The 19,229-nt window shown below is 43.2% G+C and overlaps 1 protein-coding gene across 1 annotated transcript in view; it reads right to left on the reverse strand.

The window, feature by feature from the left end:
- The window catches only part of LOC128057631 (ATP-binding cassette sub-family C member 4-like), a 147,638-nt gene extending 146,451 nt beyond the window's left edge, over nucleotides 1-1,187 (reverse strand). Inside the window, exon 1 of the mRNA XM_052650092.1 lies at nucleotides 1,015-1,187. Coding sequence (XP_052506052.1) covers nucleotides 1,015-1,088 — 74 coding nt within the window. The 5' untranslated portion in view covers nucleotides 1,089-1,187. The remainder of the gene's footprint in view (nucleotides 1-1,014) is intronic.
- Nucleotides 1,188-19,229: the final 18,042 nt, after the last annotated feature.

A 19,229-nucleotide genomic window follows, 5' to 3' on the forward strand; every position in this document is an offset into this window, starting at 1 on the left:
TTTTTACCCACGTGAAATTTGCCACAACTAGGAACCAGGTTATACAGTGAGAGCCACACAGGGAGAAAGGGAGAGGGAAAGAAATACATGGTCATAGACATGGGGACCGAGGGAACCCAGTGGAGCTGGAACACACTGTCACACAGGGCATGTGGGAAAAGGTGGGGACATTACTGAAAGATGGCAAAGAAGGTGGAGCACTGAACTGATGCCTTCGAACTGTGGTGCTGGAGAAGACTTCTGAGAGTCCCTTGGACTGCAAGGAGATCAAACCAGTCAATCTTTAAGGCTATCAACCCTGAATATTCCTTGGAAGGACTGATGCTGAAGCTGAAACTCCAGTATTTTGGTCATCTGATGCAAAAAGATGACTCACTGGAAAAGGGTCTGATGCTGGGAAAGATTAAGGGCAAGAGAAGAGGGTGTCAGAGATTGAGATATATAGATGACATCACAGATGCATTGGACGTGAACTTGGGCAATCTCCAGAGATGGGGAGGGACAGAGACCTGCAGTGCTGCCATCCACGGGGTTGCAAAGAGTCGGACACGGCTGAACAACTGAACAACAAAGGTCCAGGGCACTAATTAGATAAAGGAAGCTGTTCATAAGCTGCCTGCTTGGGGCTGGGGACAGGGGTAGGGGGTGGAGGTATGACATTTCAGTTCAGAACTGGGAATTCCTGAGCAGATCAGGGGAAGCCAGTAAGAGTAGAGGCCAAGTGTTCAGTGCATTTTCCCTCTGGGCTGATTCCCCCCGGGCAGCCTTCCAGCTTCCTGTTTTCTGGCTCTGGAGGGGCTGCCAGCGGCAAGGCACGGAGACCCGGTATCTCCGCCACCAGGTCACCGGGTCCCCTCCCCACCCCTGCTCCCCACTTCCTTGCCCAGGCGTGCCCCGCCTTCCCAGGGTGAGGAAGGGAACAGGACAGCATTGGGAGGGTCCACACTTGTTTCTGAAATGCGCGGCAGCGGAGGACTCCATGACTACTGCGTATCACGGCCGGGGGCCACTCACCAGAAGAACAGGCGCGAGCAGAGGTTCGCTTTCTGCAGCGGGTTGGGCTTCACCTTCGGGTCCAGCAGCGGCATCGTGCCGGCCGGGGCGGGCGTGGAGCGGCGCTGCGCTACTCTGGCCGCTGTGAGGCTTCCGCTGCTCCTGGAGGAGACTAGGGGGATGTTGGAGACCAATCCGCCTTCGGGGTCTGCTGGGCGAGCCCTGAGAACAACAAGCTTCTGGGGGTGGAGCACCCACCGCCCGCCAGGTCTCCGCCTCCCGGGGACTGCGCCAACCTCCCGGGTCGCCTCCGGGTCACCGGCTCTGCTTTGCTGTTATGGCTCTGGGAGAAGTAGGGCCGTGTGTGGGGCTGCAGAACGAAGAGGCCGTCAGGCCAAAGCTTCCAGGAGCCACATGCAAGTGGGAGGTAAGGCCACCGGCTCTTTGATGGAGGAGGGTAGGCTAACCGGACAGCAGGAACAAACCAGCTCTAAGGATCCCACCTGGCTGCAGATTCTGCTGAAACTCCTATTCTGAGCCCAGGCGCTCACCCAGAAGGTGAAGAGGGCAGGCTCAGGCTCTGCCCTCCTCTGCTGCTCCGAAGCTCCCCATGGGCTGCAGGGAAGGCCTGGAGAAAGCTGTCAGAAAGCATGATCAGCCCATGTGAGATGTCCTGTGGCATTTCACTCGTTGCATTGTGAGGGAACCTCTGTGAGCTTTTTGCTGCCCTCTTAGATTGGGAAGGGGGAGTCTGGGGGGAGGGAAACTGCCTCCTAATTTCTTTCATCATGTTTTCAAAACTTAGATAAGTAACAGTGACATATGTCACAAAATATATTTCTGGGGACCTTACCTCAGTTTCAAGTCTAACAATGTCTTGGTCAGGAAGGTATTATCCCTATCCTACAGATGAGAAAGATGAGGCTCAAGGACAGTACTTGTCCAAGGTCTTGGACCCAAGTTTGGGGTTCGGCAAGGTTGTCTCACTGGTACATGGACAGTGTGTGTGAAAAGTGCCTAGAATATGCTGTGTGAATGAATGAATGACTGCAGGACTGAATGAACAAAATCTTGGGCTCCTACTCATAAGTATTTAGTCACCAGCTCAACAGTGTCTCTTCCCTTCTACTCTAAATGAAGAAATATCAGAATTTTTGTACCTACAACAATATCACCATATTATTCTTTAATAATTTCTCATATACCTTGGCTAAGATTGGTGTTATTAATGACGGCTTTAGCTTCAGTTATGGAAGATGAAAAGGTAAGTTCCAGAAAACTGGTGTACAGCAATGTGATAATATTGCTGTGTACCATTAATTTGCTTAAAGAGTAGTAGTTCTCAACATAAAAAAGAAAGGAAAAAAAGAAAAATGGAAAAAGTGTAAAGTGATGGACATGTTGATTGGCTTGGTTGTGATAGTTTATGGTGAATGGCATCAAATTTGTGACCTCCGAAGCAGAAGATATAGCTTCGGGCCAAGGACCAGGCTTGATCACTAAAGAGCTTTTCTGTAGCAGAGTTTTATTAAGCTATGAAAAGGGACAGAGAAATCTTCTGACATAGACATCAGAAGGGGGAAGGGGGGCGGGGGATGGAGAGTGCCCCCACTAGGCAGTTGTATCAAGGCCTTATATATTTCACTAGACCCACTCCCAAAACACACATTGGAAGATGACAGGATTAGTCAGGAGGTTCTCAAGAAGGAGAAACATGTCCTGGAGCAAGCTACATTGTTATATTGAGTACCACAAAGGGATGTAGGAAAAAAAAGTTTGTCTTTTTCTCCTTGAGAGCCCCAGACCCCTTTCTTCTTCTTTAGGGCTCCAGACCCCTTTCTCCTCCTCGGGGACCCTGGACTTCTTAGCAACCTATCTAGGAATTGACTCTCTCAGTTGTGATGAATATTTTACAATGTATATGTAAATGAAGTCATCCTGTTGAACATCTAAATATATATACTATTTGTCAATTATACCTTAATGCTAGAGGGGAGATTGATTTTAAAGAAACGTTTAATGTATTCAGACTTTTTTTTATGAGTCAAACATCTAAGAATGGCAAGGTATTGATAATTTTGTATTGATGGGCATGATGAGAATTTATTACACTATTTTCTTGATATTTCATGCATGTTTGAAATTTTCTGTTGCAAAAAAGAAGAATGATTAGAGCTGAAAATTTTAATTTTTCAATTACCTACCTTTCTTGTGTTAGCTCTCTCTCAGATAATGCAATCCACAATGTATGGTACCAGACTTGTCCTGATTTACAGTTCTCTTTTACATTCCCCAGATTTTCCAGTGCTGTAAACACTCAGCTACTCAAAAATAAAGGAATTGGTTGCTGCAGTTGGAAGTCTAGTGACTTCCTTGTCAGTCGGCCCCAGACTATTCTGTCCGGTCCCCACAACTATCTCAGGACCATAATTAGCCATCTCCAAACTGACAAATACGTTCAGTCCCTTTAGTTTCTGCTGTCTTTTTTTTTTTTTTAAACTAAGATATTTTGAAACTTCTTAGCATCCTCTTCTGTACATAAAAACCTTGAATGTGATCTAATTCATGAAAAGAAATCATCCTCTCATTTCAGAACTTTGTTGCTAGTAATGAATTACTTCTGTCACTTCCCACTGGCTCTCAGACATATTTGCATTATGACACTTTTACAGAGAGTTCTGGTATAAAAACTTAAACAAAACTCCTTATTTCCTGTCAATATATTCTATTTGATCTTCCTTTAAGATGTTATAATAATAATGGAAACTTAAGTTATTTTGTTTTCAGTTCACTGGAAACACTAGTCCACTACCGAGATGAGTTGTCCAGAAACTGTTAAGAGTTGATAAAGATGTCCTCGGAAAAAAATATACCTAAAATTTGAAGTTCCTATTTTCATTAGGCTCATAATCTTGGAAAAGAATAGGTAAAAAGGAAATTTCAGCAAAATAATAAAAAGTAATAAAATAAAACAAACACATTCATTCTTACCCTGATAAATTAAGGATGTTTCGTGATGGTGCTGGCGCTGATTGTGTCACACATTTTCACACTTCAAATGTTTTTCAGCGAAATAAAGAGGCCTAATAGCCATCAATAAAAAAAAAAGAAAGAAAAACCAGAATACCCCATCCTAATGAAGGCAAAGTCTGAGAGGCACTGTAGTATATTATTGGCAAAATATAAATTAGAATAGTTTTTTCATAAAATAATCTAACAATATTTATTTTTAAGAGCCTTAAAATTGTTCATTCTTTGTGACTCAATAAGATTTCCACTTTGAAGATGACGAAGATAAAAAGTCAGCTATAAACAGCTACTTATGTACAAATACTCAAACAGTGAATAATCTGCCTGCAATGCAGGAGACCAGGATTCAATCCCTGGATAGGGAAGGTCCTGTGGAGAATGAAATGGCAACCCATTCCAGGAAGTGCTCTTGCCTGGAGAATTCCATGGACAGAGGAACCTAGCAGGATATAGTTCATGGGATCACAGAGTCGGACATGACTGAGCAACTAACTCTCACTTTCATGTTTCTCAGAGCAGTGCTTATTATAACATTAGAATTTAGAAACATCCTAACTTCTAAGCTCAGCAAAAACAAAATGATTGAATAAATCATGAATCATTTTTAGAGAAGTGTTTTAGATTTCCCTGGCCATAGAGTGGATAAGAATCCACATGCTAACGCAGGGGACACAGGTTCAGCCCCTGGTCCAGGAAGATCCCACATGCAGCCAAGGGGCAACTAAGCCCAAGCACCACAACTACTGAAGCCTGTGTGCTTAGAGCGCATGCTTGGCAACAAGAGCAGTCACTGCAATGAAAAGCCTGTTCAGTTCAGTTCATGCACTCAGTCGTATCCGACCTTTTGTGACCTCATGGACTGCAACATGCCAGGCTTCCCTGTCCATCACCAAATCCCAGAGCCTGCTCAGACTCGTGACCATTGACTCGGTGATGCCATCCAACCATCTCATCCTCTGTTCCCCTTCTCCTCCGACCTTCAGTCTTTCCCAGCATCAGGGTCTTTTCAAATGAGTCAGTTCTTCACATCAGGTGGCCAAAGTATTGGAATGTTAGCTTCAGCATCAGTCATTCCAGTGAATATTCAGGACTGATTTTCTTTAGGATTGACTAGTTTGATCTCCTTGCAGTCCTGGGGACTCTGAAGAGTCTTCTTCAACACCACAATTCAAAAGCATCAATTCTTTGGCGCTCAGGTTTCTTTATGGTTCAGTTCTCACATCCATACATGACTACTGGAAAAACCACAGCTTTGACTAGACAGACTTTTGTCAGCAAAGTAATGTCTCTGCTTTTTAATATGCTGTCTAGGTTGGTCAGAGCTTTTCCACCAAGGAGCAAGCAGCTCCTAATTTCATGGCTGCAGTCACCACCTGCAGTGATTTTGTAGCCCAAGAAAATAAAGTCTGTCAGTGTTTCTATCGTCTCCCTATCGATTTGCCATGAAGTGATGGGACCAGATGCCATGATCTTTGATTTTTGAATGTTGAACATTAAGCCAGATTTTTCATTCTCCTCTTTCACGTTCATCAACAGGCTCTTTAGCTCTTCTTCACTTTCTGCCTTAAGTCTGGTGTCATCTGCATATCTGAGGTTATTGGTATTTCTCCCAGCAATCTTGATTCCAGCTTGTGCTTCATCCAGCCCAGCATTTTGCATGATGTACTTTGCATATAAGTTAAATAAGCAGGGTGACAATATACAGCCTTGACATACTCCTTTCACAATTTGGAACTAGTCCTTTGTTCCATGTCTGGTTCTAACTGTTGTTTCTTGACCTGGATACAGCTTTCTCAAGAGACAGATAAGGTGGTCCAGTATTCTCATCTCTTGAAGACTTTTACATAGTATCTTGTGATCCACACAGTCAAAGACTTTGGCATAGTCAAGAAAGCAGAAGTAGATGTTTTTCTGGAATTCTCTTGATTTTTCTTTGATCCAACAGATGTTGGCAATTTCATCACTGGTTCCTCTGCCTTTTTTAAATCAGGCTTGAACCTCTATAACTTCTCAGTTCATGTACTGTTGAATCCTAGCTTGCAGAATTTTGAGAATTACTTTGCTGAGTGAGGCCCCAGAGAAGCCTTCTGATGGCTGCAGCTCTATCGTGTATCTGATTGCAGCCTCATGAGGGACCCTGAGCCAGATCACCCAGCCAAGCTGCTCCCAGCTTCCTGACCCTCAGAAATTCTGCAAGATTTGGAGTATCCAGGAGTCTCCAGTAGAGGCGTGACTCAGCAGTGGCCTGCTGCTGGGTCAGGGGCACTGAATACAACAGTGTGTGAACAAGTCCTTTTGAAGGAGGTCACCATTATCTTCATTACCCCCACCATAGTTTGGCCTTAGGCCAAACAACAGAGAGGGAACACAGCCCCACCCATCAACAGAAAATTGTATTAAAGATTTACTGAGCATTGCCCTAGCATCAGAACAAGACTCAGTTTCCCTCATAATCAATCTCTCTCATCAGGAAGCTTCCATAAGCCTCTTATCCTTATCCATCAGAGGCCAGACAGAAGGAAAACCACAATCACAGAAAACTAACCAAACTGATCACATGGATCACAGCCTTGTCTAACTCAATGAAACTATGAGCCATGCCATGTAGGGCCACTCAAGATGGACAGGCCATGGTGGAGAGTTCTGACAAAACATGGTCCACTGGAGAAAGGAATGGCAAACCAGTTCAGTATTCTTGCCTTGGGAACCCCATGAACAGTATGAATAGCTCATGTTTCACAACAAACAGTAGCCCCCACTCACCACAACTAGAGAAAACCCAGGCAGCAACAAAGACCTAGAACAACAACAGCAAAAATGATATTGAAAGCTTTGAACAGTGATCAAAATGGGAGAAGATCTTAAAAAAGCTGGATGCTGAAAGTGTACTAATGAAAGCAACAAAGAAGTTGTGAGGTATTCTGGCAAAGAAGCTATTAGGCTCTGCCTGACATTCCCATTCCTTCATTTCTCTTTCATGGCAAAACGTGCTGTGTATCACCTTTCAACTCAGAATTAGTCCACTGTATACTGACTTATCTTTACTGCATTGACAGCTAATACCTTTTTCTGACTCAACTGTAGGTTCTTTCTGGATTCTTACTTTGTAGTAGGTTTTGCTGGATTCTGCCTGGTGATGGTATTTTACTATTGACCAGAGTCTACCACACAGAGGAATCAAGATCAAAGTGATAGTTTTTATTTTTTTTTTTTTTGGCTGGGGGAGGTGGGCAGGGAAGGGGTTTGTTGTTTTACTCTCTGCAGTGGGTTTCTCTGGATTCTGTGTGATGACAGTATTTTACTATTGACAACAATCTACCAGATGGAAGATCCACAGTAAGATGATAGCTTTAGAAAAGAAGCAACTGGGAAACAGCAACTGGCTTTTGGTTCAAAGCTGGTAGTTTTGGTCTGAGAGCCAGAGGTGCCACCTCTTCAAATGAGCTGATCTGTAAGGATCCATTTAACGCCATGTCATGTAGCCACACAAAGTTCAGAATCAAATTATGTGGTATAGCTTGCTTGTATCCCATGAGAGACACCACTGAGACCAAATCCTGGACTAAAAGTTTTAATACCTTTATGTGAATGTCATTTATCATTCTGCAGCAGCCAAGAGACTTAGTTTCTACTCATTAATCAAAACAGCCAGGGAGGCCATTTCTAGCACACATCTAGATGTCCTGTTGGGTCATAACCTTTACTCTGCTAAACTCAAACCACTTTTCTTATTTCAAATTTAGAATTTCACCCAGCAACTGAGTATCAAGCATTGCCATCCATCTCTATCAGTCAACTTGTTCAGTTTCCATAAAACAATCATCTCTGTATCATAATGGCCCTTCTTTGTAGATCCACCTAGGTGTTTTATTACATTTTCCTCCACTGTTTAAAAAAATTAGAAGATGGGAAGAATTGATATGCTAGTATAACAATACAATTAATGTAAATATGGAGAGAACATGAAATGAAAGAAAGGAGGTGATGCTTCAACCTGGATTGGATGCATATTTGAAGTAAGCTGGTTCATTATGTATTTAATTTTTAAGGAGGAGAAACCATTTTTTTTTTTTTTGAACCTATGAAATATCTAGGGTAGTTTTACTCAAACTACCAAAATTTGGAAGCCATCATGATATTCTTCAACAGGTGAATGGACAAACTGGTTCATCCAGGCAATAGAGTACTATTCAGCACTAAAAAGAAATGAGCTACCACCGCATGAAACAACACGGAGGAAACATAAATGCTCATTACTAAGTGAAAGGAGTCAGTCTGAAAAGGCTACATGCTGTATGATTCTAACTATATGACAAAAAGGCAAAACTATGGAGACAGTAAAAGATCAGTGTTTCCGGAGGGTGGAGGTGGGATGAGAGATGAGTAGATGGAGCACAGGGGATTTTTAGGGCAATGAAAATACTCTGGATTATACAACAATGATGGAAATGTTATCATACATTTGTCTAAACCCATGGAATGCACAACACCAAGAGTGAACCCTGATGTAAACTACGGATTTCCGGTGCCGGGAGAAATATTAATAACCTCAGATATACAGATGACACCACCCTTATGGCAGAAAGTGAAGAGGAGCTAAAAAGCCTCTTGATGAAAGTGAAAGAGGAGAGTGAAAAAGTTGGCTTAAAGCTCAACATTCAGAAAACTAAGATCATGGCATCTGGTCCCATCACTTCATGGGAAATAGATGGGGAAACAGTGGAAACAGTGTCAGACTTTATTTTTTTGGGCTCCCAAGTCACTGCAGATGGTGACTGCAGCCATGAAATTAAAAGACACTTACTCCTTGGAAGAAAAATTATGACCAACCTAAATAGCATATTGAAAAGCAGAGACATTACTTTGCCAACAAAATCCATCTAGTCAAGGCTAGTAGTCATGTATGGATGTGAGAGTTGGACTGTGAAGAAAGCTGAGCACTGAAGAATTGATGCTTTTGAACTGTGGTGTTGGAGAACACTCTTGAGAGTCCCTTGGACTGCAAGGAGATCCAACCAGTCCATTCTAAAGGAGATCAGCCCTGGGATTTCTTTGGAAGGAATGATGCTAAAGCTGAAACTCCAGTACTTTGTCCACCTCATGCAAAGAGTTGACTCATTGGAAAAGACTCTGATGGTGGGAGGGATTGGGGGCAGGAGGAGAAGGGGATGACCCAGGATGAGATGGCTGGATGGCACACTGACTCGATGGACATGAATCTGAATGAAGTCCGGGAGTCGGTGATGGACAGGGAGGCCTGACATGCTGCAATTCATGGGGTCGCAAAGAGTCAGACATGACTGAGCGACTGAACTGAACTGAACTGAACTGATGTGTCTCTATAGATTCATCAGATGTAGCAAATCTTTCGTTTTATGTTGATGGTGGGGAGGCTATGGGCTGTGGGGGCAGGGGAGAAAAGGAAATCTCTGTGCCTGCCCCACCCCACCTCCCCCAGAAAGAAAAATCTATGATATCTTTGTGAGATACTGATGAAAACTATACATCCAAAAGATGAAGTGCTGGAACTTCCCTGGTCGTCCAGTGGTTAAGAAGCCGCCTGCCCATGCAGGAGACATGGGTTCTATCCCTGCCCTCGGAAGATCCCACACTCTAACCTGCACTCTAGACCCTGCATTCTGCAACTACTGAGCTCACCAACTATAGCTCCTGAAGCATGTGCACCCTAGGGCTTGTGCTCCACAACAAGAAAAGATACTGCAATGAGAAGCCCACACACCGCAATGAAGAGCAGCCCTTGCCCACCGCAAGCAGAGAAAGTCCATGCAAAGCAACAAAGACTCAGCACAGCAAAAACTAAAATAAGCAAATAAATAAATTTTTTAAATGAAGTGTTATAATAGAGAAAATGAGATTTTTAAAGTTATAGATTAGATTCATATTAATAAAATGTCCCAATGATCCCTTATAGTATTTCTTAGACTTATAAATCATATGATAACTTTCTTCAATTTAATCAGGAAAATAAGAAAAAATTACCTTTACTCTTGTCAATTTTTAAATATAACTGATAAAACACTGTGTTAGTCACTCAGTCGCGTCTGACTCTTTGCGACCCCACAAACTATAGTCCACCAGGCTTCTCTGTCCATGGAATTCTCCAGGGAAGAATACTGGATTGGATTGCCATACCCTTCTCCAGAGGAACTTCCCAACCCAGGGATTGAACCCTGGTCTCCTGCCTCACAGGCAGATTCTTTACCATTTGAACTACAGGGAAGTCTTATAAAACACTACCAGAGTTATAATCTCCTTCCCACCACTTGCAAATCAAGTCCATTTTGCTTCATTAAATTTTCTGTTTATTAAAAATAACTTCATGGAAATTAAGAGAAATAGAATTTGAGGTAAGAAATATATCTATAAAATTAATTTGTACTGCATATTATTAACATTTAATCTATATTTTGATACTCATATAACATTCAGAGGTTAAAAAGCTGAAGTATTCTTTCTAAACATAAAGAACTTTAGAATTCTTTGTCTTCTGAGAAGAGACTTCTCTTGCTTCCTTTTATACAGTCTACTTTCAGTTGCACTCTCAAGGAAACTGTGGGTATAAAAGTAGCAAATTGCATCTGAATGAAATGTGTTTCCTACCCTCACCAAGCATACAACTCATACTGCGTGTGCAATTCCCATTCTCAAGAGTCACGCCTTTGCATGAAGGCTTTCATCGTATGTGGACAACAGAAATGAAGTCCATCATGTGTCAATATTAAAACAGAAGTATTGACTTTTTATGGACATTTTCTTGAAAATGTATTGCTGATGTCCCTCCTTCACAGAATTTGCAGAATATGACAAGCATTATTAACTATTTGATATCACTATCATATTATGCCATTTGGTGCAATACTCTTAGGGGCAAATGAAACATAGGTATAGGGTTTTACAGATTTATTTATATACACTTAGTTCAGTTCAGTCGCTCAGTCGTGTCCAACTCTTTGCGACCCCATGAATTGCAGCACGCCAGGTCTCCCTGTCCATCACCAACTCCCAGAGTTCACTCAAACTCACGATGATGCCATCCAGCCATCTCATTCTCTGTCGTCTCCTTCTCTGCCTGCCCCCAATCCCTCCCAGCATCAAAGTCTTTTCCAATGAGTCAGCTCTTCGCATGAGGTGGCCAAAGTACTGGAGGTTCAGCTTTAGCATCATTCCTTCCAAAGAAATCCCAGGACTGATCTCCTTTAGAATGGACTGGTTGGATCTCCTTGCAGTCCAAGGGACTCTCAAGAGTCTTCTCCAACACCACAGTTCACAAGCATCAATTCTTCAGCACTCAGCTTTCTTCACAGTCCAACTCTCACTTCCATACATGACTACTGGAGAAACCATAGCCTTGACTAGACGGACCTTTGTTGGCAAAGTAATGTCTCTGCTTTTGAATATGCTATCTATGTTTGGTCATAACTTTCTTCCAAGGAGTAAGCGTCTTTTAATTTCATGGCTGCAATTACCATACAATATACAGCCTTGACGTAGTCCTTTTCCTATTTGGAACCAGTCTGTTGTTCCACGTCCAGTTCTAACTGTTGCTTGCTGACCTGCATATAGGTTTCTCAAGAGGCAGGTCAGGTAGTCTGGTATTCCCATCTCTTTCAGAATTTTCCACAGATTATTGTGATCCTCACAGTCAAAGGCTTTGGCATAGTCAATAAAGCAGAAATAGATGTTTTTCAGGAACTCTTTTGCCTTTTCAATGATCCAGCAGATGTTGGCAATTTGATCTCTGGTTCCTCTGCCTTTTCTAAAACCAGCTTGGACATCTGGAAGTTCATGGTTCATGTACTGCTGAAGCCTGGCTTGGAGAATTTTGAGCATTACTTTACTAGCATGTGAGATGAGTGCAACTATGCTATAGTTTGACCATTCCTTGGCATTGCCTATCTTTGGGATTGGAATGAAAACTGACCTTTTCCGGTCCTGTGGCCACTGCTGAGTTTTCCAAGTTGCTGGCATATTGAGTGCAGCACTTTCACAGCATCATCCTTCAGGATTTGAAATAGCTCATCACATCCACCAAGTTTGTTCATAGTGATGCTTACTAAGGACCACTTGACTTCACATTCCAGGATGTCTGGCTCTAGGTGAGTGATCACACCATCGTGATTATCTTGTTCATGAAGATCTTTTTTTACAGTTCTTCTGTGTATTCTTGCCATCACTTCTTAATACCTTCTGCTTCTGTTAAGTCCATACCATTTCTGTCCTTTATCGAGCCTATCTTTGCATGAAATATTTCCTTGGTATCTCTAATATTCTTGAAGAGATCTCTAGTCTTTCCCATTCTGTTGTTTTCCTCTATTTCTTTGCATTGATCACTGAAGAAGGCTTTCTTACCTCACTTACTAACAGCAAATTAACTTTAAAATTTTTCACATCTATTTTTTTCTATATTTTTGTTTCTTCTCTTGTCTTTTCTAATAATACTTTACTTTTTACTACTTTTAAACTTGCTTGTAAAGTAAGATTTAATAGGGTTTAAAGTAAGGACCTGAGGATCTCTGCTAAGAATAATTATGAGTTTGCAGATCTAATTTTGGCAACTTAGATGCCTCTTGGTGTCAGATGTCTACTGTGAGACTGAAATTACCCAAGGATGACAGCTGGAAAAGTGAATGTTATCAGAAGGTGCTTTGGTTTACTAATGGCCTTATGAAAGTGAAGGTGAAAGTGAAATTTTCTCAGTCTTGTCAGACTCTTTGAAACCCCATGGACTATGCAGTCCATGGAATTCTCCAGGCCAGAATACTGGAGTGGGTGGCCTTTCCCTTCCCCAGGAAATCTTCCCAACCCAGGGATTGAACCCACGTCTCCCGCATTGCAGGCAGATTCTTTACCAGCTGAGCCACCAGGGAAGCCCATGGCTTTGTAAGTGTTCCTAAATCATTAGTAAATTTCCGCTCTTCGTTTGACATGAAATAGTTTAAGAATGCTAAAAATATTCCCTAACTTATTTTTTAAATGTAAATAATTCCCAAATGGATTACATATATTCATACTTTTCTATCGTTATTTAAGGATTTTCATTAAAGAATAAGATATACAGAAACAAAGGGAAAGAGGGAGAGAGAAGCCCAAGGCTGAGCCCCGAGACCGTCCAGCACTCACAGGTGGAGACTCACCCAAGGAGAATGAGGCAGGAGAGAAAGCGCAGTCACCGGGGCAGGAGAAGCGGGAGCCCACGCCTCCGAGAGGCTGGTAAGTTAGAGAGAGACAGTACCAGTTGGATTTGGCAAAGACAGGGATTTTGGTGACTTAGGAAAAGCATTATTTTAAAGAGAAAGAGATTGAAGCCGTTTAAAGATGTGTTGAGCAGATAACTGTGTCTGAAGGTGTCGAAAAGTGGTTGTACACAACTCCTGTGAGAAATTTGCTCTGAGGAGGAACAGAAAACAGAAAAAGAAGTAACTGCAGGACCATAACCCTTGAGGAGCCACTCATCCATTGTGATCTGTTCAATAGCCAGTGTGAAAACAGACTGAGTAACATGGGTGGGCCGATGTTGTCAGTATCTGCCCCGGTGCCTTCCCTGTCACCCTCGCCTGACTTCCTGCAACTCTGCCTGAGGGCTTTGTCTGCCACCTGAGTTGGCTCTGCTAAAGCACAAGGCAGCCAGCAGTGCTGGGGAATTTAATGTCTTCCTCTGCTCCACCTGGGCATCCTTCAGTCAACAGACAGATAGGAGCTGGTATGTCAATACCCCCACTCCTTCATGCAGGGAAGCTAACCCTGAGGCTTGTGCTCCACACTGCCTCCTAGAGTTTCTCAGCAGGATTGTGTTCCAGTAACCCAGCCTGCAACATACCTGGTAACACATCCTGTGCGGCCCTCTCTCCCTTTCTTGTCTCACTTCCCCACTCCATTACCAGTGTTTCCTGGGACCCCCTCCCAAATAACCTATTGCATTCAAATTCTCATCCTAGACTTTAGCTTCAGCAAACCCAAACTAAGACAACTGAAAATATTCATGTAATGACATGAAACCATTATACCAATTCTGCTCAAGAATGCACGAAACAAGAAACCTTAAAAGAAAATATTTCAAAATGATAACAATGATCATTACTTTATTGTGGGATTATTGGTGATATTTTTTTAAAAAGTCTTGTCTTTCCTCAAGAAAAGAAAGTGGTTTTCTTTTGGTAAAGAAGTACTGTAACTACAATATACAGATTAATAGAGATTTTGTGAATTTCAGAAGGTGGTCTTAAAAGAACAAATAAAGGGAAAGAAAGAAAGGGAAGTCGCTCAGTCATGTACAGCTCTTTGCAACCCCATGGACTGTAGCCCGCCTGGCTCCTCTGTCCGGGGGATTTCGCAGGCATGTATACTGGAGTGGGTTGCCATTTCCTTCTCCAGGAGATCTTCCTGACCCAGAGATCAAACCTGGGTCTCCCGCATTGCAGGCAGACGCTTTACCATCTGAGCCACCAGGGAAGCCCTAAAAGAACAAAAAGTATTACCAAAGAAAATACAGCTGCTGCTAACTTTCTCAGCAGCACATAGCAAATGAAGTACCGATATTCATACGAAAAACACACCAATGGCTATTGTTATAGTTACCATTTATTGAATGTGTAACAATACTCTTTTATCATCTCACAAATCCTTGTCATACTACTGTAAGGTATGTATTATTCTTATCTTTTTACATAAAATATAGTTCAGACAACAGTGAATTCTCCAAAATGGGGGAAGATTTGAACCCAGATATTGGTCCCAAAGCCCATGAACTTCCTGCCACTTTGGGCTGCCTCTCTCTGTACCTTCAGGTATTATTTTAGTGTCACCAACAGAAAGTCAAGAGTAATCACTGCATCAACATTTCTGATGTGCTTGGTGCAATTTAGAACTAGGAGGATAGATGTGTATAAAGACACTTTGCTGGGGCAAATGGCTTCTTCAGAGAAAGCTGAAGTGTGGTCACCAGAGGCATGTTGGATAGAACAATTAGAATGCTGTGCTGTCAAACCGTGGAAGCAAGAACAGTAAACCACAGTGGTGGAAAAATCAAACTGTACCACAAAGAAATGGATTTTTTAAACTACAAGGCCAAGAAAGCACAACTCTAAAGTATATCTGAGCTTAAAGGACCGAAAATGGCACAGAGTACATAATAACATACTGTAGAATAAAGTTTTGGTCACAATTAGGTTCTTTGGTCACACTCTACACAAGAACAGCTCTTACTTATCTCTCAGCTGTGTTTGCTTGACTGTCTACTAGATGCCAGTCACTCACTACTTTATTTACAAGGTAAAATGCAGATTAATCTTTAAGAGATAATGGAGAGATAAGCCTGTTATTTCTATTTTAGCTTATTAAAAATGAGCTAAGAGTTATAATTGCTGGATCTGCACTGGTTCACAATGCCTGGACCATAAGCTTCTTAAAGCAAGAGAAGGTCCGCTCCTTCAGACTCAAGTGCCCACTCAATGCCCTGCCCACAGGACGTCTTAGAAAGCACATGCCTGGTGAATGACAAGGATACCCACACCCCACCAGAAAGAGGAGGGCACTGCAACCTCTAAAAACATTTACTGTGACTCAAAAAGTTTCTCTGTCTCTCAGGAACAAAGGGAGAACTATGCTTCCTCCACTGCCTGAGATATACAGGGATAATGGCCAATGCTGATCAGTGGAGGTGAGCATAAATGATGGACAAATTCAGCCAGACTACTTAGATGACGGCCCCAAACTCCCTAGTGTCTGTTCTACTCCTAGGTTGCTCCTGGAGGAATCCTGTTTTGATAAGAGAGGGAAAGAGGAAAGACCAAAGCACATTCTTCTAGGGGCATGAAGGCAGTTACCCAGCAACTGATGCATAGAGAAAAGTACATAAGCAAGAAGTAAAATTCTGGTTTCTTTCTCTCTCAAATAAATAAATAAATTTAAGTGAACTAATAAGTGCACATCAGTATAAGAGGAAAATAAGTAACTTCAGAATTTTTCGCATATAGGAAAACCATCTGAATAAAAAAATAGAAATATTTTTTAAAATATAAATAATAAAATATAAATAAAATATATAAATAAAAAATAATAAATGCACTCAATGCTGATTGTACTGTTTCTGTCTATAGTTTACAATGACTGTAGCCCTCTCTGTCTATAAAAATCTTTTGTCCACTGATTGTCAAGGGAGGGGCGTCAGCCTTTGGACAGGAGTCTACCCTCCCCCCAACACACAAACCAGCATCCAAAATAAAGCAAATGTTCCTTTCCATCAACCTGGCCTCTTTATTGGCTTTTGAGCAGTGAGCAGACGGACCTCCCTTCCCTTTTATGGCCTTCTATGGTCAGCCTTGGAACTATCACAGCACCTGTCATGGTGAGAGGGGAGTGAATTTTAGTGTTACAATGAAGGCGTAATGAGTCAGAAGTCAGAGACCAGACCATGCTCAAAGCCATCTTGATTTTAGCTGGCTCAAGCCAGTTTTTGTGGGATCTTGTTTATCTCAATATCTGTACCCACCTACTTCCTTCCTGCCTCACAAGCATAGACACACTGTTTCCATAGTGACGAGGCCGTCTTAGCTCGTCACCTGAGAGCCCAGACCTGGTTCTCTGTGGACCCTGATGCCTAGGTCTTTTCTTTTCCTAGTTAAATAATACCCAGTTGTCTTCCTTAAATGAAGGGTGCCAGGGGCTCCCATTATTTCAGGAGCAACATCAAGCCCCAGACAAGAGGGAGCTACCTTATGGGTTAAAAAAAACAACAACAAAATAAAACTGATTATATCAATACCTTCCTTTTCGGACCTTCAGGAATAGAAGAGAAATTGGTCTCTTTTTCCTCATCAGAATTTTCTCCACAGGTAACAAAGGAAATAGTCATTAAAGGTAAGTCGGGGCCCTTGATATTCCATGAGGCTGGGCTGCGATGAAACAGTCACCAACAAAGCCCATAAAAAATTCCCTGGGAGTAAAAGTAAAACCTTGGTAATCAAATAAAGTCTACTCTTTTGTTATTCTGTTTGTGCTGAGTCGAGTCTCACTTGCTCACAGGGTGCTTCATGAAGAGGGTTCACACCTGGCCCAGTAGACAAGACTCCCTAGTGTGAAATGTCTGTGTTGACATCTCAGCTTGGAGGGACAAGACTCCCTGATGTGAAACGGCTGCATTGACATCTCAGCTTGGAGGGCCGAGTGCAGGATCCTTGCCCCCAGCACTGTGATTCAAGATGGCACTGAGGTGTCCAATGCAGAGATGCTGAGCCCGGAACTACAATATGGAGCCACCAGCAGCACAGCTGAGCTGGTCCTATGAGAACACCCCCGGCCCCCAGTTGACAGGAATCACATTCAGGAGCGCTGTGGAGGGTTTTCAGAGCAAACAGTGTCCTCCAGAGCACATTCTACTGGCATGAGCCACACCTGGAAGAGGAACTTCCCAGGTGGCTCAGCAGTAAATATCCCACCTGCCAATGCAGGACACTCGTGTTGATCCCTGGGTCAGTAAGACCTCCTGGAGCAACCCACTCCAATATTCCTGCCTGGGAAGTCCCATTGACAGAGGATACTGACAGGCTCCAGGCCATGGGGCCACAAAGAGTCAGACATGACTGAGTGTCTGAGCATGCGCACATACACACACACCCCCGGCAGAAGGACCCCCACCTCCTGTCGAGGGTGAGGGGTCTCACTTGGGAGAATCGGTAACAAAATAAGAAATGAAACCCGTTTGTGTTTTTCCTGGTGGCTCAGATGGTAAAGAATCTGCCTGCAGTGCAGGAGACCAGAGTTTGATCCCTGGGTTGGGAAGATTCCCTGGAGATGGGAATGGCTACCCACTCCAGTATTCTTGCCTGGAGAATTCAACGGAATTCTCGTGGGCTATAGTTCAGAAAGTCACAAAGAGTCAGACACAGCTAAGCAACTTACACTTTTTCACACTTTCTAGCAAGGAAAGCAGCTGCCATTTGGGAAGAAATGAGATCTTCTGCCTCCAATAGTGGTTCTCACTTGGCTGCAGGGTGGAATCACCTGTGCAGTTTTAAAGTGTTGATTTCTGCATCCCCTCCTCTGAGATTCTGATTTAACTGAGATGAGGCTTCAGCACTGGGATTTACAGAGCTCCCCTGGTGATTCAAATGTGTAGCCAAGTTTACAAACCACTGGCCTTTGCCATACTGAGGATATAAAGAACTCTACCTGGACGAGGAAGCAGAGTAAACAGACAGAGTGATTCTGCAGGAGCTGGAGTGTATGTTTCTGTGTGCAGGGTGTAGTTGGGGTGGGGGCCTGTGACCCCTTTTGCCCACTCTGAGGTCTTCCTGGCCACTGATTGCACAGCCTTTCCACGTTTCTCACCTGGATGCCTGGATTCTCCTGCACCCTGGTGGTGATTTTCAGTATGATGCAGTTGTCTCAGGAGATTTCATACAAGTCCCACCTTAGTTCATCACAAACCTATGAGCAGGACTCCCAAGGTGTGGCTTGCTGGGAGGGAAATCCTGGGAACTATACAGGATGAGCAGCTCAGCAGTAACTTCAGGAGTTGCTCCTGCACAGGGAAGTTCAGGGAGCTACAGGCCAATGGTCAGGCATGGGTGTGGCACACGGCTGTGACTGGAACCTTCCTGTGCCTGGGATCTGAGGTGTGTGTGTGTGCTTAGTTGTGATGACTCTTTGGGACCCCGTGGACAGAGGATGGGATTTCCCAGGCAGGAATACTGCAGTGGGTTGCCATTTCCTCCTCCAGGGGATCTTCCCAACCCAGGGATCAAACCGGTTACTCTTGCATCTGCTGCACTGGCAGGTGGATTCCTTACCACTAGCGCCCCCTGGGGGCTTGAGGGAACTAATTCTAAAGTCAGTGACGGAATTCCCAGGTTCAGTGATAAAGAATCTGCCTGCCAATGCAGGAGACACAGGAGATGCAAGTTCGATCCCTGGGTCAGGAAGAAGCCCTGGGGGAGGAAATGACAACCCTCTCCAGTATTCTATTCTTGCCTGGAAAATCTCATGATCAGAGGAGCCTGATGGGGTACAGTCACAGGGTCACAAAGAGTTGGACGTGATTGAACACAGGCAGTGACAAGTGCCTACGATATTGAGCATCAAGAAGTGCAGAGGTGTAATAAGCATCCCAGTAAACAGCAGCTGCCTCTTATTCCGCTCTGTGTGACAAGGATGTGCTTTTGCTTAACTATCATATCACATTTAATTTT

Source organism: Budorcas taxicolor, chromosome 12 (assembly GCF_023091745.1).
Source record: "Budorcas taxicolor isolate Tak-1 chromosome 12, Takin1.1, whole genome shotgun sequence".
Classification (NCBI taxonomy): Eukaryota; Metazoa; Chordata; class Mammalia; order Artiodactyla; family Bovidae; genus Budorcas; species Budorcas taxicolor.